The following is a 25108-nucleotide window of genomic DNA, read 5'->3' on the forward strand; positions in this document are numbered from 1 at the left end:
TAATGATATGAGTGTAATTTTGAACTAACACTATTTCAAGATTTTTTATTCATTTGCTACTAATTATACTTAAAACTCGCGTAGTTTGTAATGAAGAATATTTTCTAGAGAAATGTGGGAGTATCGAAATCAAAGATTATGTCAAAATAAATTTGTATTCCTTTTTATCTCAATTAAAACGATACTTATGTTATTTTGGATTATCGACTCAAAGTGACATCCTTATAAAATTGGAAACTCACTCCCTCTATTTTACAAGTACTATTTTCTAACTTTATTTTCTCCACCTCTAGAAACGCAAAATAACACTCTAGAAATGAGTGAATATTGATAAACGGATCCATAATTTGTTGGAGTATATTTTTTAGGGAGAATTTACATGCCTTATAAGAGGCTAGAGAATGCTATATAGTCTAGAATTAGGGAAGATATTCTTAAGTAAAGATCAATTCTCTGATTTTCCTTCCTTTTTATGAAGATCCTGATTTCTTTTAACAAATTTGAATATGTATCATATGTTAAAGCATCATATGTTAAAGCTTCATATAAAACCAAAAAATATGAGTAGAAATTCAAATACTCCATTCGTTCCATATTACTCGCACTTTTCATTTTAGACCGTAAATTTGGAATTGATTTTTTAGTGTAATTAAATTAGAATTTTAAGTGTAACGAGACATCACTTAATAAATGAGTCCTTAACTTAATCTAACATATTGATTAAATGCATTAATTCTAACTTAAACTATAAATAGTGTAAGGAATTTGTGACGAGCCGAAAAACAACAATGCAAGTAACATGGACGGATGGAGGGAGTATTAGATAAGTGATTGGTTAGGGGTAAAGTCGTACTATCCTCGCATCGAATAACCTCGTAACAAATTCTAATCCAAACGTGGACAGTTGATTAGATTGATTAAACCCCAAAAACAAACTTACCGCCGGATTTGGGGATTCATAGCATATTCTCCGTTGTAAATACTGTTGAGAAAGTGAGAGAGCACATAGTCCGCACCAGTCGTCATACACTGAAAACCTAATGGTATTCGAGCTTGGAGTGGATTCATTAGGAAATGGCGTGCCGTGCTCGCATCCAATTCCTCGTTCAGCTCGATCTGAGATTATTTTTGAGTGATTTGTTGGAGTGATCGCATGAAGAATGTTGGAGAATCCGATTGCTGAGATTATAAAGTTTTTTAATCGTTGATTTTTGTGGTTTATGTTGATCGCATTTTAGACGAGTGTTTGAGGTTTGAAAAGTGGCAGTAAGTGAGGATTGGAGTTGGCAAAATGAGCAGCAGCGAGGTGAAAAGCGCGAGTGTTCGCGACCTAGCCGAGGAAGCTAAGAAGCGGACTGTTTTTCTGATCGTAAGCGTTGTTGGATTGTCTTACCTCATGTCATGTAAGTGATTGTCATTATTCATCCCCTTCTTATTTGCTATCACTCTCATGTTATTCTACTGTTTATAGGAGAGTTCTGTCTGGTTATTTTGTGATTCTTGATAAGATTTGTGCTTTTAGTTTTCTATTTTCCTCAACCAGATTTGTTGATTAAGATAAGGAAATTGGTGATTACTCTGTTTAAATAGTTGGAGATGAAGCTGTAAGAGTTTGAGATTTGGGGATTCGTGGAGCTATTTGCAACAGGAACTGAAGTTACATTGAAGCAATATCGCAGCTTTATAATGAGAACATTATGCTTTTACATAAAATTTGTTGATTATTTTGTAGCTGCTAGTTAAATTTGAGAATGAGTGCTTAAATGATACTGGTTTTGGCTTGAGACTGTGAAGAAAAATTGTCCACGGTGATTGGTTCTATATCTTTCTCATTGCATGCGTTTATCACGTCTACGAACAGCAGAAAGTAAGGATTATAGTGTTTCAATCAGAGTGATAAGTTCTTCGACAACCTTATCAATCATGACAAGTTTCCAAATTCATTACCACATATCAATTTACATGATTATTAGCACATAAGATGCACCTTTATAGGACAAAATAAAGATGAAAATGAAATTGGAGTTTTTATTTGGAGCTATACATGTTCCATTATTGTGAAAGGCATTTGCGTCTAAGTAACATTTTGAAGAAAAGCGCCAAGTGAGAACTAGATTTTTTTTCTCACAATGATAATTTTCTTGGATCTTTTTTCATGACACTTGCAAGATTCTAATTTCCTGTCCACAGTGTTTAGCAATTAATCCCTTTTCCTATTGCAGTAACAAGTTCTTCAGTTCTAGTCAACTTGCCTGCTGCTCTCTTGCTAATTATCACACTTCGCTATCTATTATTGGATATTGATACACGGAGGAAATCTGCTACTTACAAGAGCAAACAAACATCAGCAAACAATTATTCTAATAAAAATCTGCTTAAGGGCCTCAGGGTTGAGACTGAAAGGTCCGACTGGAAGCATGATGTGAACTCTCCTATTGTTGAAGATGCAATTGACCTATTCACTAGACATATTGTCTCTGAGTGGGTGACAGATCTGTGGTATTCACGCATAACACCAGATAGACAGGGTCCAGAAGAGATCATATTGATCATGAATGGCGTGCTTGGAGTAATTTCAAATCGCATGAGAAATATTAATTTAATTGATTTTTTAACCAGGTACAGCTCTCCAATATTTTCCTAACCAATTTCTTCTCGTCGATGTAGTGTTTGAATGACATTTTAGACAAGTATTTGCTTGCATTTTGCAGGGATATTATCAAAATCGTATGTCGTAGGTTGGAGCTCTTTCGTGCAACAAAAACAAAGATTGAGAGACATCAATCAAGGTTCTTGACCACTGAAGAGCGAGATATAGAATTGAAGTCTCTTCTGGCTGCTGAGAACAAGCTGCATCCCATTTTATTCTCTGCTGAAGCTGAGCATAAGGTTGCACTCTTTTGGCATATTCCTTGCAGATTAGCTACAATAATCAGAAAATAGTTGCTTGCTTCCCCTACCTGACAAATTTTTTTATATTAATTTTGGAGTAAACAGGTTCTTCAGCATGTTATGGATGGCCTTATTGTACTTACGTTTAAGCCAGAGGATCTGAGGTGCTCTTTGTTCCGCTATATAATCAGAGAACTTCTTGCTTGTGTTGTAATAAGACCAGTTCTGAATCTTGCTAATCCCAGGTAAGCACACTGTTCATTTTTAATTTCTTAACATCCCCCCCCCCCTTGCATGTTAAACATGCACTGTTTCTGTTTTAAATGGTCAACCTAATTTGGCATCTTTGTGCTGTGTCAATAATTTGATGGCAGGTTTGTTAATGAGAGAATTGAGTCTTTTGTCATTTCTAGAAAAGTTGAAAAAGGAAGTGTGGTGGCAAACATAACATCAGAGTCTAGAATAAATGCACCTGTCAGGATTCCATCTGATCTTAGCTCACAAATAGCAGATCCTTCTGCCAATGGTGTTGAACTGGTCCAATTGAAGAAGGGTGAAAAAAACAAAGAGGTCAATAGTCATGAATCAGTTGCCATGAACAGAGAACTTCTTCCTAAGGATCCATTGCTTGACATGGATACACGATCAACTCGCTCTTGGAATTCTTTTCCAGACACTCATAATGGTGATGAGAGAGGTCTTCGAAGAGAACTCTCCGGGGGAGAATGGGCTAATGCCCTAGACGTGTTTTCTCAAAGAAAAACTCATGCCCTGGCTCCAGAACATTTTGAAAATATGTGGACAAAGGGAAGAGACTACAGAAGGAAGGAAGATACAGATACATTGGCTGATCCTGCACAGAGGAACTATGCAGTGGGGGTATCTAATTCAGTGATGCAAACAAATGGTCTTCCCGAGCTGAAGAAAAAGGAGACGGGCACAAAAGTAAATTCTATGGGGAAAGATTTGTTGGACTCTGGATTTCATAGAAAGCTGGAGGATGGAAATGCTGAATCCTTATGCGAAGAGGCAGATCTTGAAAGTGTGCCTTCTGATGAGGATGAATCCTGGAGCAGTAGTTATACTGAGGATGATGATATGAACAATGTTATGGGTCTTGACTCTCCAGGTGTTAAAGTTTGGGATGGTAAAAATAAAAGGAATTTCAGCCACATTCATCATCCTCTTGAAACTTTTGACAGACACAAGAGCACAAAAACTAAGAACAGACAACTTCGTTCCACACTACATAGAACAAAGTCTGCAAAGAAAAGATCTCGATCTAGTACTCATAATGGGCAAGTCTGGCAAGAGGTGGAACGAACAAGTTATTTATTAGGAGAAGGGCAGAATGTGTTGAACCACTACAAAGTGACTGGCAAACCTGGAGACTCGAGCGAGGACTCTGAGGCAGAGCTATCGGGTAGAATAAATAGTGGAGCTACAACTTCATCATCTATGTCCTATGCTTCTTTACCTGAAAGTCAAAGTCTGGCAGCTAATTCGGCAAAAACTTCACTAATTGCTGATTCATATTTTAAATTAAGATGTGAGGTACTGCAATCCGAGTTTGCATTTTTTTGGAATTTAATTATACTTGATTGCATGTTCTATGCTTGAAGATGCTAAGTACTCATTTACTTTGCAGGTATTGGGTGCCAATATTGTAAAAAGTGGATCCAAAACCTTTGCTGTTTATTGCATTTCTGTTACAGATATGAACTGTCACAGTTGGTCTATCAAAAGAAGGTAGCCTGATATCCTCTAGACCATCTGTTATATATTGGTTCTTGCAAAATGTTTGTTTTATGGTTGTTTTTGATTTTTTCTCGTGTTTGGGTAATTTGGCTTCATAATGTATGGGTTCATCCTTTCATGCAGCCATCTAAATAAGCACTGTTTCAGATAAGACTTAAATAGTTGAGTAGTTGATGTAATTTTTTTCTGCATGACATTCAAAATAAGAGGTTGTGGGTGGTGGTTGGGTAAAAATCTTCCTGTTTGAGGAGATATGGTTTATATTGGAGATGATGAGTTTAAAATACAGTAATGCCACATAGTAAGGTTAATTTTCTAATGATAATGTTATTTCTGATGCTGACAGATATCAACACTTTGTGGAGTTACATAGGCGTCTGAAAGAGTTCCCTGAATATAATCTCCATTTGCCACCAAAGCATTTCCTCTCAACTGGCTTAGATGTGTTTGTCATTCAAGAGCGATGCAAATTGCTTGACCAGTATCTTAAGGTCCTACTTTACTTAAATTGATATATTTTCTATGTGCTTTATAATTTTGCATTTTACTTTCATTTACATGTCTCTCTTTCTCTCTTTCCAACTGCTTTGCAGAAACTTCTGCAGTTTCCAACTATTTCGTGTTCGATTGAAGTTTGGGATTTTCTTAGTGTTGATTCTCAGGTTTAAAATATGAGACTTATATTTTTCCAACTTGTGAGAAACCTCATGCTAGTATGTTACTAACTAGGCTCACTTTGCTTTCTGTGGTGATCTGCAGATGTATATATTTTCAGATTCATTGTCCATACTTGATACTCTCTCAGGTGAATATCTGAATGACAAAGTTCCTTTCATCTTGATGACCTTTTAATAGTTTTGAACTGGTTTTGCTTCAGTTGACCTTGATGAAACAGTACGCCCAAAGATCAAGGACTGCAGGGATAATGTGGGGCCTGTATATGACCAGTTATCATCCAAAAAAGAAATTTTCAGTCATGGAAACCAAGATTCTACTTCTCGAATCAAGGGTGACCAAGCTACTGATGGATCAGGGTTGAAAGGAAAAGGTCAAGTTTCATCTTCACCAAAAAAGCCTGAAAAGGAATTCAAGAAGGCTTTTGATCAGTCAAGTAATGGCTCAGAAAACTCAGAGCAAAAGAACATAAAACGATCCAGTAAATCAGAAAGGACCATGGATAGTGATCATCAAAAATCACATCCTCTTGCTGCTGATAATTCCACTGATCCAATGCTTCCCAGTGAGGTCATTTTCTATTTTCTTTCTTGGCCTATTTCTTTATCGGATCTAAATTTCAGAATAGTGTCTTCTGATTGTTACGTTGGTGCATAATGATTGAGATCTTAAATTCAAACCAATCTATATTCACTAATTTTAATATAATTTGGCTTCTTCATTTTTCTTGCTGAAATCGTATTTTTTGTTTTTACCCTTCCCTGTTTCTAACAGTGGGTGCCGCCAAATCTAAATGTTCCTGTATTTGATTTGGTTGATGTCATTTTACAACTTAAAGACGGCGGATGGATCAGGTACTGAATGTTGTATAAATATGGACAAGTCAATATAAGGCTTGCTAAGCTCTCTCATGGCTATCCTTTAATTGTGCACTATGGTTGTGGTTACAGGAGAAAAGCTTTCTGGGTAGCTAAACAAGTTCTACAATTGGGAATGGGTGATGCTTTTGATGATTGGTTGATTGAGAAAATACAGCATCTTCGTAGGGGATCAGTGGTTGCTTCTGGAATCAGGCGATTGGAGCAGGTAATTTGGAATCTCAATTCAATTTTACTAGTACGGTAGTACCATGGGCTTCCCTATATTCTTACAAGAAAATTTAAGCTTTAAATCTTGTCGAGTACTCAGTATTTTGGAGAATCATGTGGTCTCACTTCTCTGATGATGCATGTGTTTGCTCTGACCTATTTCTCCAAGAAATATTGGATTATAATATTATCATTTGCAACTGCTATAACTAGATACTATGGCCTGATGGAATATTCATAACTAAGCACCCTCGGAGGCAGCGACCTCCTCCTGATAGCCCATCCTCTGGAGACCAATCTCCCGCTTCTTACTCTTCACCTAAAAAGGGAGATACCCTGACTCTGGAGGAAATACAACAACTGGAAGCTGAACAGCGAGCCAAATTTGTTTATGAATTGATGATTGGTAATATTTAACTGTCCATTCTAATCTTTATCTCATTTATAGTCATATGGAATTGAGAAAAATTTATTCAGCAACCATTCTTGGAGATAGTAATGAGTTGAGTCTTTTCCCGCAGACAAGGCTCCAGCAGCTATTGTAGGCCTTGTTGGACGTAAGGAATATGAGCAATGTGCAAAAGATCTCTACTATTTCATTCAGGTTATCCTTCTTGCATCGTGTCTGCACTATATATTTCATAGCATCCACATACAAACTGACAATAGTACTTTATATTTCATAATAGTACAGATTATCCTTCTTGCATCATGACCGCACTTCAACTGCATTTCATCATGCAGTTTACTATACCCATTGTATGTGTGGCACTTTCTTATAAATATGCTTGCATTTTGTGCCTGTCTAGTACCTAAATGCCAAGCACGAAGTATGAACATAATATGCTGGGCTATGCTCCACGGAGCGTCTGTGTAGTACTATAATTGATTTGTACTTTGCAAGCACCAAAATCAGCTGGAAGCATTGAATATTAATTCACTTATGATCCGTATGTTCTAGATGTGTTTCAGATTCTTCTGCTAGCCCCATAGGTGAAATGTTCCCGTCTATTGAAATTAAAGTTCTTACACCCCAATGCAAGTCAACAATACCTTCGGTGTAACTATAGATTTAATGTCTGTATCTGTTTCCCATAGTTAGTGTTAAGCAATGAATAATTTATAGTATATTATTGATGTGAAATATCATATTGGCATTATTGATTGAACTTCAGCTTGGACATATGGAAGCACAAAAATACAAGTTTGATCTGGAAAAGCTTGTTAAAATTTCTGCTTATGTTGACATCTACGTGACTAATCCAACCATTACATAAGTCACATATCAACCAACCCTTGACTGCAGCATATCCTTTCCTGTGTATTCTGATGTAAATCTTAAGATTGAAAATGTAGTCTCGTAGAGCATAGTTTTTAGTCTCTTTGCTTTTCTTTTCAATCAATAAACATTGTGTGCAATATATATTTTGTAGTCAAAACATTTTAGACATCCCGGCAACTGCTATTCCCACTTTCACTTCTACATTTTTAGTGATAAATAATCTGTGTTTCCATACATTTTCTTGTGGCCTTTGTACCTTCTAAGACTTGAAAAAGAATAAGCAAGTGATGTCATCATTTGATTTGTTCTTGCTATACTCAATCCTCTAGAATCATAACTGACAGACCAATGTCACTGTGCTTGCAGTCATCTGTTTTTATGAAGCAGCTAGCTTTCGATCTTCTCGAGCTGCTGCTTTTATCTTCATTTCCAGAACTTGACCATGTTTTCAGAGAATTGGATCAAGACAAAGAGAAGTTCGGCAAACCCACATTGAGCTAGAATAGATCGAGTGATTAAAGAAGTGTGATAAAGAAAAGAGTGAATTTTTGCCTGAGATTGTCAGAGCAAGTGTGTACAGCGACATCTTTAGTTTCATACATCATTGAAAAGAAAACACTCCCAAATACCATATTTTTGCAGCCAGTTTGTGCTAAATAGTGGGCTCAGTAATAGGAATTTAGCATTCCTCATTGGTGTGGTGTGTAACTTGATTCAGAAAACAAGGTTAAAGGAAGACTAAGAATTCACTCTTTTCTTTAGCACAATGAGGAATGCTAAATTCCTATTACTGAGCCCACTATTTAGCACAAACTAAAAATGCTGAGAAACACTTCAAATTAATAGCCAAAGTACGATATTTGCGCCCTATAAAACACCTTATTTTGCGAATACAACTAATAAGAAATATTTGAAGCAAATTGGTCTTTCAAAATTCAAAACAAAGTACATCAGCATAAGTAGAAATAAACAAAAAATTCCAATTGGCAAAATTGCTTTAAAACGGGTTTCAAAATTCATTAGTTGTCTTGTACAATGAAAATACCAAGGGAAAGTAGAATCAATTGCTGTCTCCACAGATTAGTCCCTTAAGCAGATGCAGCAACCGCCTTCTTCCTTGGTGCTGCTTCAGTACCTATATCCATCATATATTCCATATAAATATATAATAATGCTAATCACAACTTGAAAAAGAATAATATAAATACAAAAACGCTAGCAACCTTCTCTGAAGTTGGTCTTGAATCTGCGGGGAACATTGCGTAGATACCTCATGCGCCCAGTGCCGGTTGTCTTTCGGCGAATGGCCTTCACACTCCAGTTGTCTAAAGTTCAATTTCAAATAGAAATCATTCAGCAAATTGATCGGATCACATAAGCAATAAACATAGACGCAAATAAATCAAATAATCAGAGCTCAAAGCAAAATTGACACTACAGTCAATCATGAATAATAAAAGGCACAAGATACACTGAGCAAACACGGATTCCGCAATATTTTCCTCTGGAATTTTTATAGTAACATGATCACAGGAAGAGAAACAAGGAATTTAAATACTGATAAATTGAATAACAAATTTATATGTAAGAGACATACATGTCCTCTTGCGAGCAGCAGGATAAGCACAGGCGGAGCAGCGGCTCTTCTGGAGGTGGAAGCTGCGGCGGCCGCACCTCACACACAGTGTGTGTGTCTTGTTCCTCCTCTTTCCAAAGCTCCCAGTTCCCTTGCCCTACAAATTGAATTATATGCACATTACTGCTACTGTCGACACAGATCTAATCAGATTTCATATACGGATAGAGCTGCGCGAGGTTGAGATTTACCATGGCGGCTGTAAAGTTGCAGAAACCCTAGCGTGAGGAGTAGTTGGAGAAGAAGAAATGAGAGCGGCGCCATTTTTATATGATGAGCGATTGGGAAAGGGTTTTAGATTTCGGATTTCTGAAAATTGATCTTCATTGGGCCGTGTTATGCATGGGCTTTGAACTGATAGATTGATAGTGCGTGCAATAGGGCTGTTTTAAGACATTAAATAAGTAGGCTCTGAAAATTGATCTTCATTTGGGATGGCATATGGTGATGTGTATGTCGTTTTTAAGACATAAATATCTGTGTTTTGTTTTGTCACTAGGACTCGAATCACCTATGCAAGTAGTTTAGTGTTTTGTCGGTCGTATGCGGCCAAAACAATATGCTATCTAAATGCAGTGTTTTGTAGTTGAATTTGTACTTTGCATATAACCACTAGCTAGAAAATCCAACTAGTCCCTTTCACCATCAAATATTCATGCGATGAATACATGTGGTCACTTCATTTAAATTTAAGCATACGATCACTTAGAATAAATATAAGAAAAATGAGGAAAATAACACAAAAGCAAGGTGCGACGGTGGATGGTGAAAGCCGATTCTCTAGTGGAATTCTGCTGCCAAATTCTTAGCGTGCTGAGCAGATATCCAGCCATAACACCAGCGGTTCCGCCCACAAATTCTCTTCCCCAATTACTCGCCACAAATCCATTTCAATCTTCATTTCTTTTCCAATTCGAACTCGAAAAGTTTATTAACTCCATACATTCAAACACATCCTCTCAATGGGTACATCGAGCCAAAAAAAAGAATATTATGGTTGTTTATTTTAGAGTTTAATGATCCTTCATCTGAGACATGACGTCGTAGAGCAGGTTTTTCGACATTCCGGCGAGGCTCGGTGGAACTCCGTCGCCGGAGAGTTGTTTTTCCGCCATTCTCTCCACATCCAATTTTTTTACAAAGAGCTTTACAGAAGAAATATCAATTACTAGTACTCCCTCCGTCCCCTAATAGGAGTCGTTGTTTGACCGGGCACGAGTTTTAAGAAATGTAAAGAAAAGTTGGTTGAAAAAGTTAGTGGAATGTGAGACCCACTTTTTTATATTGATTTTATAAAAAAATGTGAGTGGGGTGATTTAGTGGAATGTGAGACCTACTACCATTTATGGTAAAAATGAAGAGTGACTCTTAATGGGGGACGGTCCAAAAAAGAAATTAGCGACTTTTATTCGGGGACGGAGGGAGTACTATTTTGTCTGTATGGGCTTGTTAACACATTTTGGATTAGAATTTCAAATCTCAAAATCTATACATTTGGGCCTTTTTTGTAACCCATTCAACTCAGGGTCTGCAAAGTTGGGCTCGGCCATGTCTGAAACAGGGCCCGGCCCATATCCGAAACAGCTCATATTTGACTGGTTTTGGCTCTCTCCTCTCTCTCTCTCTCTCTATCTCTCTCTACAAGGTAAAGTACACTTCCCCATCTGCACGCGCCGCCGCTGATGGCGTACTCATCCTTATCCCTCTGTCTACCACCTTCTACTCCCAAAGCGGAGTTGGTAGCTTCAACCTCGTCGACATTATTTACGGCCTCTTCTTCAATTAGAAAAACCCTTTCTCCGCTTCTGTCTCTCCCGAGTTGCCGCAGCTCAATCGTGGCGCGTGGCCACCGGAGATCGTTGATTGTGGGTATGGCTCCCGAAGAAGAGAAGATGACTCGCCGTTCGCCTCTCGATTTCCCCATCGTTAGTTTGTCTCTCTATCTCCGCCCCCTTTTATTTGTGAACTTTCATCGAACACCTTTATTTAATTGCAATTCCCACTTCTGTTGTGAAATTGTAGATATTTAATTGGCTATACATTTCTTCGTGTGCAGACTAATATGTTTGTCTTACATATATTGTTCTTTTTTGAGATGTGAGTAAGTTTAGAAATTGAAGAATTTGAACTTGGATGTTCTGTGAAAGCCTAATATGACTGGAGTTTATGAAGTCTTACAATTAATTTCAATTCTCTCCAACTTGTTAGTTGAACTGAGATGCTGTGAATGCCAATATAAATTGAAGTAAATAGCTTTAGCTTTGTGACTGGTAATGAAGGAAATCTTTAATTCATACTGCGGTGGGAACCAGAATTTGGTGCTTGTCAAAATTGGTTTGAAGTAGTATTATTAAGAATTTCATTTTGAAAGATAAATGGGTTATATCTATGTGGCAAATGTGCTAGCACCTCCTTATATGCAGAGCTAGAAATTTTGCTGAATTCTAGTGAATGTTGAAGAACTTCACATGGCCTTTAAGATCAAATGGATGATCATCTGTTCATTTAGCTTCACTGTAATAGTACCATTTAGAAAATATGTAATGCAATCTTTCATCATAAATTGTGGCCAGATAATCGCTGTTGAGTTATTTCCCTAGGACCAATCTACTGACCTCTTACCAAGTGGAGTGATCACTTTATTGCCCAAATCCTTTTGAAGTTCTATGAAATGATGCCATGGATAGCATGAGATGGGAGCTATATTCTAGTTGACATTGTCCTTTGAACTCTTCAAGTAGTGAGCACTGGATTTGGTGGCACTCTGATATGTTTCAGCCATTGCTTTATGATGACATTAAATGCACATTGACGGTTGACAATTGCATCACAATAAAACTCTCATTGCTTATTAGTAAGTATTATCTTATTTGGCTGTTTATCTGAGGGTAAATTGTTGTAACATTTCAGGAGTGGGATAGGCCAAAGCCTGGAAGGAGACCTGACATTTTCCCACAGTTCAGTCCTATGAAGACTCCATTACCACCACCCATGCCGGCTGATCCTGAGGAAGATGAAGAAGAGGATGAAGAGAAAAAAGAAGAAGAGGAGGAAGACCCTGAGAAGGAGGATCCCGACAAGCCAGACCAGTAGCGCCCATAGACCGTTACATGAAATCTTGGATGTGGCTTCACTTGGAGCAACTGGTTGGGCTAGACCATCTCAGTGTTTTGTGTTCAAAATGACTTTGTACTAGATGAGTTTTCTGCAAGGATCTAGATATACTTGTAGGCAATATATCTCTTCTAAACCTAAATTCATCTTGAATAATACTACTACCTCCTCTCCACTAAAAGTGGCACACTACTTTTGGGTACTAGACTTAAGGAGGGAGAGTTAACTGCTGTTAGTAGTGTGACCTAATGCTTTAGCATTGTTCATTGATAAAAAAAGGTCTTTATTAGCCCCTGCTTTCTGCACCCTAAAAACAATTCTTTTATTACACAGCAAATTTGCTACCAAAGATCAACACTTTTAAGTTTTAACCCAGAAAAAAAATGAAACACTTTGAAACAGAGTCACCTATGGAATTTGAAATATTCCCTGCAAATTCAAATTGCAAACACAAATTTAGTAACCCTCAAATTTTTTTGTTATAACTAAGTGACCAAAGAGGGATTCGAATTACATCCACCTACAAACATTACATTTAGGTTGGTATATAGCATTTCAATCCATACAAAATTATAAATAGAGTCAGCCTCTTTCAATGTTGAGTATTGTTGACCAATTGTGTCTGTGCAAATGAAGTTATCAAATCATTTGAGGAACTAGTAAGAACCAGCAATTTCTGAACCTAAATTTTCCACAATTTCTATGAGCTCATTGGAGCAGAGTATCTAAATAATTCACCGTAGGATAGATATTGACAATAATAACTCATACAGAACTATTCAACAGAGGGGTGTGTTATATTGCTAACTCTGTTAAATCATCAATGCAGTGTATTAAAAATGTCAACACAGTGACATTAAAATGTCAACCCATTATATCAACCCATTATATTGAAGTTCAACAAAATTATGTATAACATTTTAATGTCATCATATTGACATTTTTAATACACTGCGTTGATGAAGTTAGCCATTATATTGAAGTTCAACAAAATCAGGAAGTCATACATTTATACATAAGCCATTTCATAGATTCAATTGTTGAACATACAATCTTACACCCACACACCCTTCACGGCTAGATACCGATAAACATTAGTGGGAACAACCTAAAATGTTTAAATTACATTACAAAGAAAATGACAAACAGGACAAGCAATGAGCTAGCTATTCTTCTGGGACTCATTTTTTGCCACTTTTCTTCAGACCAGAACCGCCAAATGCCCCCTTTTGCTGGGCCTTTGCCTTAAGCTCCTTAAGAGCCTGGCAAGAACATAAAAAATTGTGACTATTATCAGTGAGGATCGGAGACAGATTATCGGTCTTGTCCAAGATTATATTGTGTGGATAAGATAGTTTACCTTCTCTTCTTCTTTCTTCTTTTGAATATTAGCCTTGTCAGTCTGCAAAATCAAAATACAATATGAGAAAAAAAGGCATCATGTTCATTCCAATATCATTAGTTGACATACTTGCTTTAGGGTATCTTGAAAACAAAAGGTATTACAGCTCATAAACACCATTACATCTACAATTTGGAGTTTCATATGCATCTCTACATCAAGAACAAAAAAAACAAGACAACAATGCCAGAAAATTTGTTCCAAGATCAATTTTTTCGGGACTATGAAGTTTAATCTCAACAATTTACACCAAACACAAATATCTCAAAAAATTCAATATAAAAATTCACATCAAACATCACACACACATAATAGAAAATAGAGTTGATCACCACAAATCAAAGAAGAATATTCCAAAATTTAACACAATTGCCTTAACCAACAATACCTCGTCGTACTCTTTCTTTTCAGCCTTAGGTTGCTTCAAAGGCTTGGCTTTTCCTCCTGATGCAGGGCAACAAAAAGCAAAAGGCATCATAAAAATCAGCAAAAACATCATTTTGTTCTTTAATAACAATACTGATAATTAAACGATTATGTATATGATCTCATATGCAAGATAATAAAAGTGATCAATATGATGCCCTAACCAAATTACTCAGAATATATTTACCTTGCTTGGTTGACATGATTGAGTTGAGTTGAGTTGAGTTGAGTTGAGTTGAATATGAAATAAAAGTGATCAATATGATGCCCTAACCAAATTACTCAGAATATATTTCAGTATTTGGTTGGTATTCGATTGAATTTATATAGACCCCTAAATTCAGGTGGAATTACAATTTCTCCCTCCAATGTTCCCATTATCGAATATTGGGTGCCATGCAGATGGGAATATTATCTGCCCTCATTTTCCATACCTACTTATTCTCCTCCCTAGTTGTTGAGCATAGAATAGAAAGATTTAATATATCTCCACCAATTAATTACAGATTCAGCGAACAGAACTCGTGGGATGCGATAGCACTAGCAATGAATGTTGGACGAAGAAAGAAGTCTACATTCAGTGAACGGACTCATAAAATTGAAGCAGTACGGTGGACTCACACACGACAATGGAAGTTGAGCATAGAAGGAAGTGGACCTTCGATTGGGGCGGAGATGACACACGACGACAACTCAGAAAACCAAATTTGATAGAGCTTCACGACCTTCACAGACTGCTAATAAGGTCGGTCGATCTTCGATCCCACCCGAATCTGTCATTGCAAAATGTAGAATTGATATGACAAATGTAGAATTGAATATTGCAACATGCTCTTTGTTAACCTTGTTCTCTATAACAAAATCAGTTTAATTTTATCCTATGTGCATATTAAGTAGTAGTATAAATTTCAATTTGACCTTCGATTTTCAATGTAACTGTGACCTCTCTCAATAAATCCACTCTCCTATCAATATTGATAATAATATCAATAAAATTAATTTCAAAAGTGTACTAATCTTAACAGAAAATAAAAGGTGATATTAATAAATGCATAAAAAAGAAAAAAAAAATGATAAAGTGCTATTGGCGATACACGTTTATGACTACAATTGTTAAAAGTGGTTAAACATCACCAGACGCCAACCCTAATAAAAAATGGTAAGACGGAGCGGAGTGCTGCTAAAGAACGTCGCCGCCGGAATAAGTTCCAGATTGGCGGAGATTCTCGTCTGCCCTCTCACCAAGCAGCCCTTAAGGATGTGCGACAAAACCAACTCACTCATAAGCGATTCAATCGGCGTGTCTTACCCGATCGTTGATGGGATTCCTCGCCTCGTTCCCTCCGATGGAATAATACTGCACTCCGATCAAGATCTCAATTCCTCCGATCCACCGCAGACTAATTCGAGCTAAGCACTCCTTCAATTACCCATCTATTCATACATACGCTGTGAAAGGGGAATAGAATGATGATTGCTTTAGTCTGTTGATTTATAGCAGTTTCTCTCTTTTTATTGCAAATGTTGGCATCGCCGCTTTCTGTTTCAACAATTCGTGATGAGGAACGTTTACCCTAAAAAATTGGGGATTTTAATGATTTATTTCTTCAAGCAAATCATATTACTTTTGTGATTAATTAATAAATTTTGTTGAAGCAAGATTGATTCTTGGTTTAACAATGTTGGTCACAATTGGGCTAGCATGCTGGGCCGAATAATTATTTAGTTTGGGCTTTAATGTTTACCTTCATAGTTCCCGAATTATTTTTTAATAATTGAATAATTTTACACACACACTTATCTTTTTCTCTCTTCACAACCACTTAATTAAAATAAAAAATACTACTACTGATAAATATATTGTTTTTGTCCTTTGACTAACTAAATTACAAACTCACATGCTAGCGATAATCACTTGATCAATATTGAGTATTCACAATGTAACAATGTTTGTATGTTACAAATCTATTACACATGTTTATATACGTATGTAGATACAAATTATTAACTCAATACAAAAATCTCAAAATTTAGGCACCATACCATATTTTGTGTAGGCCTTTGATAGGTGATGATTGCCTACATATTAGTGTAAATAAAGTTTAAAATATCTTTCCCTTTAAAAAAAGGAATAAAATAATAAAGGTTAAATTTTCTTTCCTTTAGAAAAGGGAAAAAATGATTGATCTCAAGAAATATCATCTCCACCTAAATGATGGATGTCAAGAAATATTATCACACTTTTTTACTCTCTCGACTGTGATTGGCTAGACACACAATATGATAATGTATCCCGACCACTAAATTTTTACTCATACGTTACATGCCAATTGCCAAAGGACATGTCCCATAATTTAACAAGAAAAGAAAATTTAATTACCAATGTCTTGACCCCTCAAACAAGAAATTCCAAAATGAAGTTTGATGTTAAAGAAATGTACTATTTTCTTGGGTAGTAAGACAATGCAAAACCATATACATGTAGCTTGTGTTTTCCCTCTCCTCTACTAAGCTTGACAACGTCGATATATTCGAGGCCTACGCCCAATGTTTTCTTGTTGTTCAATCGAAATTCAATGCAAAACCAGTTGCTACTCATTCTCATTCAATTCCTTCACACACTTCCCATCAAAATATGTGTGTAAACTTCATTAACTCAAGCATTCCACTTTTCTCCATTATTTAACACTATATATATTTCTCAAGTTTTTTTAGCTCATCTCATCAATATCAATGGTAAGTCTCTCATTGTACTTTTGTGTGTGTGTGTGTGAGGGAAAAATGGGTTTTGAAGTTGGTGTAGTTTTTGAAGCGTTTAACGGCGAGGCTGGCCGGATCGGTGGCGAAAACGGTGGGGTTCATGGTGGCTCAGCCGGCGGCGACGATGACGACGCTGCTTTATTACAGCGATCTTCTTCCGAGGAACCTCAACTTGGACCGGTTTGTTGAACATCAACTTCTTGTACCTGAAAATTTTTTGTTTCATTTTCTCGTTAATTTTTTGAGAACTTTCTGGTAGATTCCTTTTGTTGTAACTATTTTGTGTATATTCAAAATGGGACAAGAAGAAAACCCGTTTTCTTGTAAAATATTTTCGAGTTGAAAATAAGTTTACTACTTTTAGCAGCTAATAGTAGTAGTAAACAAGGTTTGTTAATATTTGAGATAAATGAATTTTTATCGTACTTTCTACTAATTGTAATATGGAGTGATAAATAAATATCAATTGATCAACCAAAATAAGTGATTTACTATGTTTTCCAAATGAGAGGTATAAATATTTTAATATTTTTTTTAATTTTTATTAACCAAATGAGAATCTTAATTTTCTCTATACTATTTCATATGCATCATTTAGAAGACGATCAATCTTATTTCATGTTCATTGAAATTATAAATACAAGTACGTTTTCTACTTTCATTATCGTTCTAATTGAGCATGCTTTTGTATGCAAATCATAGTTAAAATTTCAGTTGAACAAACAATTTTAGAAAATTGATTAAAAGTATATCTATCATATTAGGAAAGCGTTCGGCTATGTTACCTAGTATGCTCTGTTATTACATTAAAAAATCTTTGACATAAATAATATCTAAATTGGCAGTCATTTTTCGCAGACATCTGTTTGGAATTTACTATAATATTTAACTTAGTAAGTGAACTAAACTTTTTATAAAACCAATAGGAAGAAACAAAGATGTCTAATTTCCACCTCAACTTTGATAGTTGTGGCTTCGGATTTGCACTTTTTGCGTCTCTTCTATTTGTATGATATAGACGACTTTATTGGATGCCGATTTTCTAACAACAAAATAATGAAATGCAATAATTTAATTTCTTAATATTTGGACTAACATAATCAGATAAATTAACCTGTCCAGACACAGTACTAGTCATTGAGTCACAGGTTTACGAAAAAAATGATATCCCACGTTAGTATGAGATACTTCTTTCGTCCGTCATTTAAACAACTCTTTTAACTCAGCACGAGGTTTAAGAAATTATTTGATTTTGTGAAGAAAAGTAGCGAGAGATAGTGAGAGGAATGTGAGACCTATTATTTAAAGTACTTATTAGTTTCATATTTGATCGTGAGTATAAAAAGTTAGTGGAATATAGGGTCCACGTACTAAAAACGGAATAAAGTAAACGGTTATATAAATTGTGGACTACGCAAAATGGAAAAATGATTCTTTAAATGGTGGAGAGTGAGTATAATGATTCTCCATCTACTTTTGCAATGATTACGTACGAACATCTAATATATTAATGTAGCTATTAGGTGAAGAAGAAGTGTGTAACTAACTAAATGTGTTTATTCATATCTTACAAAGATAAAAAATGTGTTCAATTATATACTCCATATATGTTACAAAATCATAAAATTAAATGTATCATGAGAGATTTAACAATATAGTTCAAATATGATTATATCGGAAATCCGAGCTACTCATGAACCACACAAATTATGGTAAGTGGCACTTTTAAAGGATGCTATATTGGATTTGACTAAATAAAATTTAACTATAGAATTAAAAAAAATTATAGGAGTATGTATTACAAGTATTTTCATTTTTCTATATATTTATATTTATATGGAATTATTATTATAGATTTTACTTTATAAATTTATTAATGGGTGTCACAACACATGACAGACTGAAAGCCCACTTTCAAAGGCTTAAAAATTTCCTTGTCTTACTTTTTTTTGTGTGGCGTGGATTCATTTTATGCCTCTATCTACTACGAAACGAAATATAATCAATCTAATCAATCAGTATTATATTATTTATTTATTTTTGTGTAGTATTTTTTATAATGTTTGTGTGAATAATAGAATTATATATGTGCTGTATCCGTTAATTCAGTAAAATAAAAAAGATATTTTTTTATATAGTATTTCACTTGAGGACACAATATATCTTATCTATAAAGATAAAAATAAGATACAAAGATATTCGTCTATGTTGGAAATATTTGCCCACCAACTAAAGAATTTGAACCTCAATTCCACAATTTCGATATTTCATTTGCGTCTCCTTCCCAAATTTAATACTTGAATATTAATTAGTATTAAATAATCAAAATATTGTTATTTAACGTCTCCTAATCCTGAAACGATCAATCTTAGTAATGGTTTAATACCTAAGGATTGAAAATAAAACAGTAAACATTTAAATATAGGAGTACTGCATAATCATAAAGACGAGGCCAATAACAGAGTTTTAAAATGTTTTAACCTTATCATTTAAATTATACTACAAATATTTTAATTGGGTGTGAATATGTGATCAATCCTAGTAAAAATCACCCATTTAAAAGTCAAAATTGGTAGAGAAAAATTAGAATAAAATATCCAACATTCCTACTTGCTACTGTCACTTAAATACATTTATTGCTTTTCAATGACTATTCAAACTACATGGGGTGACTCAATTTCTAAATTTATTGATCAAGAACAGAGGAGGAAGAAAAATGAGGCCTTGTCCCGACTTGATAATGAAACGAATGTTACAAAAAATATAAAAGTATTTCTATGATCACAATGTTCAAAAGTATAATACTGCCTTTTTGACTTAGTTAACGTTTGATAGTAGAAGATATTATGTCAGCATTATGTTATTAATTTTAATTATTTTGCTCAACAATAAAAATTAGTAGTTGCGGGAAGGGGTAAGGTACGTAATTAGACGGTTTAATCCACGAAATTTCTTAAGCTACCAAACATCAAATTGTTTTAATCTATCAACCAAATAATAATATACTAGTATAAAACTAATTTTATTGTGACTTTTATCTCGATTTTTTTTTATCTTATGTTTATTCTAGCATACACGCGGTTAATTTTGTAACATAAAATTACCCCGCAGTTTAAATTTGGTAGAGGTTATGATGGGACAGAGACTAATAAATTTAATATTTTATAATCTTTGTCATAACCTGCCATTTGGCCATCATAAATCATACACTACAAGACAAATTTGGTAGTCAAATTCAATGGCTTTCTTACGTATATGCCTCTGCCTCTTTCAACGTTATTTTTCAAAAATTGGAGGAGTTTTGGGAGGACTATATATGGGAGGATTGTGAGAACGTGAGGCTGTGTTAAGATTGTAGTTACGTGGCAGGATGAATTTTTGGGAGGGCTACGAGAAAGCTCTCATACTAGTGATTATATTAATTATTGATAAATACATGCAAATAAATGTATAGACAATATAGCAGTAGTATACTCCCTCCGTCCTATAAAATTATGGGCAATAGATATGACATAGAAATTAAGATAAAAATTGGTAAAGTAAGAGAGATGATTATAATGGTATGATAAAGTAAGAGAGAGGAAGATAATGGTAGTTAAATTAGTGTTAGTGAATAGTAGAGACCTATATTATTAAATTGATATAACTTTTTAAAAATAGAATTCACATATTTTTGTGGGACGGACGATATTTTTGTGGGACGGATGAAAATGGAAAGCGAACGAATTTTTATGCTAAGTATAATATTGTAATCGAGTGATTATACTAATCATTGATAAATTTAAAAAAAGGTTGATTTGATTTGCACAATATTGATAACGTGATGTAAAATCGTAAATGTTTGATGATTGGTTGTAGTAACGGTCGGTGCCAAATCTATCAAGACAAACTACCGCCGATATATATCTTCGTGCAAATTGATCCATTGTCACATATCTCTACACTTTAATTAGGTATATCTTTCTGATTAAAATAAAATATTATTTCTCCTCAAAAAAAGGAGAAATTTAAAAAGTAGAGCCAGCAAATGGAAGAAGACCAAACCACCACCACCGCCGCCATGAAACGGGTCTATCTAATAATCAACTGCCTGATCCTCGCCGTGGGCAACTGCGGCGGCCCTCTCATCATGCGCCTCTACTTCGTCCGCGGCGGCAAGCGCATCTGGTTCTCCAGCTGGCTCGAGACCGGCGGCTGGCCAATCATCCTCCTCCCCCTCCTCGTGTCCTACACGCGCCGCCGCAGAGCCGGCAGCTCGAAGCTCGTGCTGATGCGGCCGCGCGTGTTCGTGGCGGCGGCGGCGATCGGGGCGGCGACGGGGCTGGACGACTATATGTACGCGTACGGCGTGGCGCGCCTCCCCGTGTCGACGTCGGCGCTGATCATCGCGACGCAGCTGGCGTTCACGGCGGCGTTCGCGTTCGTGCTGGTGGGGCAGCGCTTCACGGCCTACTCGGTCAACGCGGTGGTGCTGCTGACGCTGGGGGCGGTGGTGCTGGGGCTCCACACGGACGGCGACCGGCCGGAGGGGGAGTCGAATCGGGAGTATCTGTTGGGGTTTTTTCTGACGCTGATTGCGGCGGCGCTGTACGGATTGATTCTGCCGCTGGTTGAGCTGATGTACAAGCGGGCGAAGCAGGCGCTCACCTACACTCTTGTCATGGAGATTCAGTTAGTTATGTGTTTCTTTGCCACCGTGTTTTGCACCGTTGGAATGATCGTCAACAATGATTTCCAGGTACGTGCGTGCTCATGTCTGTGTCGTCGAAAACCATAAATGCATCCAAAATAGCACTTACCACTTTTCATGGTCATAAATAGTATATAATTCTTGATTCATATACTACTATTAGTAACTAAAATGACTAATATAGATGCCTAACTACCTGTACCCCTATGTATACTATCTCCCGTCACTAAAGAATATGCACTTTGGGATCGACACGAGTTTTAATATAAAATTGGTAAAGTAAAAGAGATATAGAGAGATAAAGTAATTAAATAATTGTAATTAGTGGTGAATGAGTCTCACCTTGAGAAAAAAGACTTCCCAAAATTAGAAAGTGCATATTCTTGTGGGACAGACTAAAAATGAAAGAGTGCATATTCTTGTGGGATAGAGAGTATTTCGTAAATTAATACTAGCACTATTAATTAAAAGGATGATGAATAATTATGTTGCAATTAAATAATTTAAATGAAGGCTTATGCACCACAAAATATCAAACACAGATCGATGTTCTATGTGTGGTACTGTGCATTAAGTATTGTAGGGTATATTGCCTTGAATCTTATCGAATAATAATAATGGGACAAAGATGGTATGTCTTAATTTCAAATGGACTGAAACTCCATATGAGACCGGAAAATTCTACGAATCTACTTTACTGCATGGTTTTAAATTTCAATTATTTTCAGTTTATATTCTTAACTTTTATTTTTTTTATAGCTAGAACTTGAATTCCTTTTAAGTTTATAGAAAACGTAATACATGAACGGCTAAATTAAAACTTTTAAAATTTAACTTATTTTATTTATCATCTCAATCACACTTTTGGTGCAATAATACTTTAATGGGTCTATGACGAATTTGTTCAAAATTGAGGCTATAAAAAAATAAATAAAAGTTGAAGATATGAATTGAATTATTTGAAACCCCGATTTAAATAAATTAAACCAAAAGTAAGACTATAACTGAATTTTGAAAGTTCATACTACTATATTATTAAGATATGATTTGTACTACCTTTTTAGCTGCATAGTGCAACCACCAACCAACCACGTGCATACCACAATAAGTGGAGAATATATTATTAAGATATGATTTGTACTACCTTTTTAGCAGTTTAAGGATATATTATTATAAAAAGTTAATGACAAATTTGCTCATTGAAGATTATGCTAGTTTAAAGTATTATAACATACCTAGAAGTTGGTGCCTTACTGTAGTAATATCATAATGGAAAAGAATGGGGAAAATTGTGCCTTTTTGAGAATCCTACAATTTGCACCATGACATAGTAGAGTACTATATATAATCGTTTAAAAGTGAAGGTTAAAATTCTTCCCATGATACTTTTATATATATTGTGAATAGCACCGATAATTTATATGATCATGTTCGAATTTGGTAGTTAAAATTATATTTAAATTTATGAACTGCTTGCAAAAAATCATTAACTACTATACCAATATCTTCAGCAGCCGTCAAATAAATTGATCTTCTAATTTTTTCTTTATAAAAGGATCAATCATTATAACACCTAATTTAACTAGTGGGAACTCTGAATGCTGACCTAAACGGCTTATCAACTAAGTTGTGTTTCATTGAGAAATATTTACGTATATAAAAAATTTTTAGAGTAAGTAAAAAGAGATAAAGTTAAATACTATCTCCCTTTGAACGTATTGTGTTTGGGTTGGTAGGCAATCTCAAGAGAAGCGAAAGAATTTGAACTTGGAGAGACAAGATACTACGTTGTTGTAGTTTGCAGTGCCATAGTTTGGCAATGCTTTTTCTTGGGTGCAATCGGAGTCATCTATTACTCATCATCCCTTTTATCAGGCATTGTCATCACAGTCTTGCTTCCCATTACTGAAATATTGGCTGTTATTTTCTATCATGAGAGATTCCAAGCTGAAAAGGGTGTCTCTCTCTTCCTCTCTATTTGGGGTTTTATCTCCTATTTCTATGGTGATATCAAACACAACAAGGACACCAACACGAACACGAACACGAACAAAAATAACGACGACGCCGGCAATGCTAATAACAATGGGCTGACTGCAGAAACACAGTTGGCAGATCAAACTTCTATACCTTGATCGACCACTTCTCTTTCTTGATTATATGAATGTATGGGTCTGCACTCTTTTTGTCGCTTCTATGTTGTTGTTTTTTTCTTGTACTAATATGCATATTATTCATTGGGCCTTTTATGGTCAAATATTGTAGATCTCTCACAATTGGGAAATACTAGTGTTTGATTGTATAATGTGCGAGTGATCACACTCCATCATCAATTATTGAGCAGATCTGATGCAGCTATAGAAGATAAGATCTTGGAGGCTAAGCAAATTATATATTAGGTTTTATTTATTTTCTAGTTAATAGAATTCGTAGATTGAAAAATATTAGGAGTAATTGTTTTTCCTTCTTTTACTATTTTGCATTTTTTTTTCTTTTAGTTTTATTTTCCATAAATTTAGGATTTCGCTTTACCTATGCTAGGGGGCGATTTCCGCCAGAACCGGGAATGAGAATAAGTTTATATTTTATTTCTCAATGAATGAAAATACTATAGAATTCTATTATTTATAGAATTCTATCTAAAACATATCTTGCTAATCAAGCAAGACAATTAAATAAAAGTTCACGAAAGATTTATTAAATAAATAAAGATAACTAACTAAAATAAAAGATATGTTGGATCAAGAATATATATTGGAGAGGATCTTCTGCAATATTTGCTAAATCGAGGACCCTATCAACTCCCCCGCCGATGAAATTCGCCTTGTCCTCAAGGCGGAGGTAATGAAAATGCTGCAGCAATGCATCCTCTGCGTCTACAAGCTTCAAATGATTTCCGATCTCCGGATAGGTAGTTCTGACTACAATTGATGGTGAAATATTGACCAAGTCGCTGGATCTTGTCGCATATTCCATTCTTTTAGTAGATTTGGAATGCAATATAGGAGAATCATCATTAGTTGTGGAACCAAAGCTAATCAAATGAGAACTATTCACTTCCATCGGCCAATCATCTCTATTGATTGCACAGCAGGTGTAGAGCTACAGTTGCGGAACCGAAGCAAGAAGTTGAGAATGTGAAGCAGCCACATATGATTCCTCTAAAGCTGGCTCCCTAACACATACGCTTGCCATCTCGATTAATTGAATGTCAAGACATTCCTCTGCTCTCCCAAAAGTAAGTGACAGATTGGCCTCGACACCGGGATTCTCACTTTCATCATCTCTTATGCTCGTAGTCTCACATAAGTTTGCTACTACAACAATCCAGTTTCTCCAAATGCTCACATCATTATCAAACTCATCCAAATCAAGAACAAGGACT

General features: G+C 35.6%; 4 protein-coding genes and 2 long non-coding RNA genes across 8 annotated transcripts; 4 read left to right on the forward strand and 2 right to left on the reverse strand.

Annotated features, from left to right (window-relative positions):
- Positions 1-923: 923 nt before the first annotated feature.
- On the forward strand, positions 924-8340 carry LOC121768437. The gene is made up of 15 exons (XM_042164947.1): positions 924-1403; positions 2223-2619; positions 2712-2889; positions 2998-3137; positions 3267-4446; positions 4541-4641; positions 4997-5141; positions 5244-5312; positions 5410-5455; positions 5528-5895; positions 6100-6179; positions 6276-6411; positions 6627-6819; positions 6935-7017; positions 8062-8340. The coding sequence occupies exons 1-15, from the start codon at positions 1292-1294 to the stop codon at positions 8194-8196; spliced, it is 3363 nt and encodes a 1120-aa protein (XP_042020881.1). The 5' UTR covers positions 924-1291; the 3' UTR covers positions 8197-8340.
- A 237-nt stretch (positions 8341-8577) lies between these two features.
- Positions 8578-9683, reverse strand: LOC121768438 (60S ribosomal protein L37-3). The gene is made up of 4 exons (XM_042164948.1): positions 9523-9683; positions 9293-9428; positions 8919-9020; positions 8578-8830 (listed from the first exon to the last, which is right to left on the reverse strand). The coding sequence occupies exons 1-4, from the start codon at positions 9523-9525 to the stop codon at positions 8784-8786; spliced, it is 288 nt and encodes a 95-aa protein (XP_042020882.1). The 5' UTR covers positions 9526-9683; the 3' UTR covers positions 8578-8783.
- A 1265-nt stretch (positions 9684-10948) lies between these two features.
- Positions 10949-12626, forward strand: LOC121766318 (heparan-sulfate 6-O-sulfotransferase 3-like). Its single transcript, XM_042162574.1, has 2 exons — positions 10949-11256; positions 12242-12626. Exons 1-2 carry the CDS (start codon positions 11014-11016, stop codon positions 12422-12424), a joined length of 426 nt encoding a protein of 141 aa, XP_042018508.1. The 5' UTR covers positions 10949-11013; the 3' UTR covers positions 12425-12626.
- Positions 12627-13453: 827 nt separating this feature from the next.
- Positions 13454-15889, reverse strand: LOC121767306. 3 transcript variants are annotated; one of them, XR_006043067.1, is made up of 5 exons: positions 15583-15889; positions 14932-15046; positions 14236-14291; positions 13806-13847; positions 13454-13707 (listed from the first exon to the last, which is right to left on the reverse strand). It is a non-coding gene; the product is annotated as an uncharacterized LOC121767306 (long non-coding RNA). The 3 variants fall into 3 exon arrangements; XR_006043065.1 differs by lacking the exon at positions 15583-15889 and adding an exon at positions 15419-15546; XR_006043066.1 differs by lacking the exon at positions 15583-15889 and adding an exon at positions 15419-15546 and having other exon boundaries at positions 14895-15046.
- Positions 15890-16104: 215 nt separating this feature from the next.
- LOC121767308 lies at positions 16105-17390 on the forward strand. The gene is made up of 2 exons (XR_006043069.1): positions 16105-17009; positions 17077-17390. It is a non-coding gene; the product is annotated as an uncharacterized LOC121767308 (long non-coding RNA).
- A 3558-nt stretch (positions 17391-20948) lies between these two features.
- LOC121767304 (purine permease 3-like) lies at positions 20949-24106 on the forward strand. Its single transcript, XM_042163549.1, has 2 exons — positions 20949-21771; positions 23460-24106. The coding sequence occupies exons 1-2, from the start codon at positions 21061-21063 to the stop codon at positions 23856-23858; spliced, it is 1110 nt and encodes a 369-aa protein (XP_042019483.1). The 5' UTR covers positions 20949-21060; the 3' UTR covers positions 23859-24106.
- The last annotated feature ends 1002 nt before the right edge of the window (positions 24107-25108 follow it).

Source organism: Salvia splendens, chromosome 15, assembly GCF_004379255.2.
Source record: "Salvia splendens isolate huo1 chromosome 15, SspV2, whole genome shotgun sequence".
NCBI lineage: Eukaryota > Viridiplantae > Streptophyta > Magnoliopsida > Lamiales > Lamiaceae > Salvia > Salvia splendens.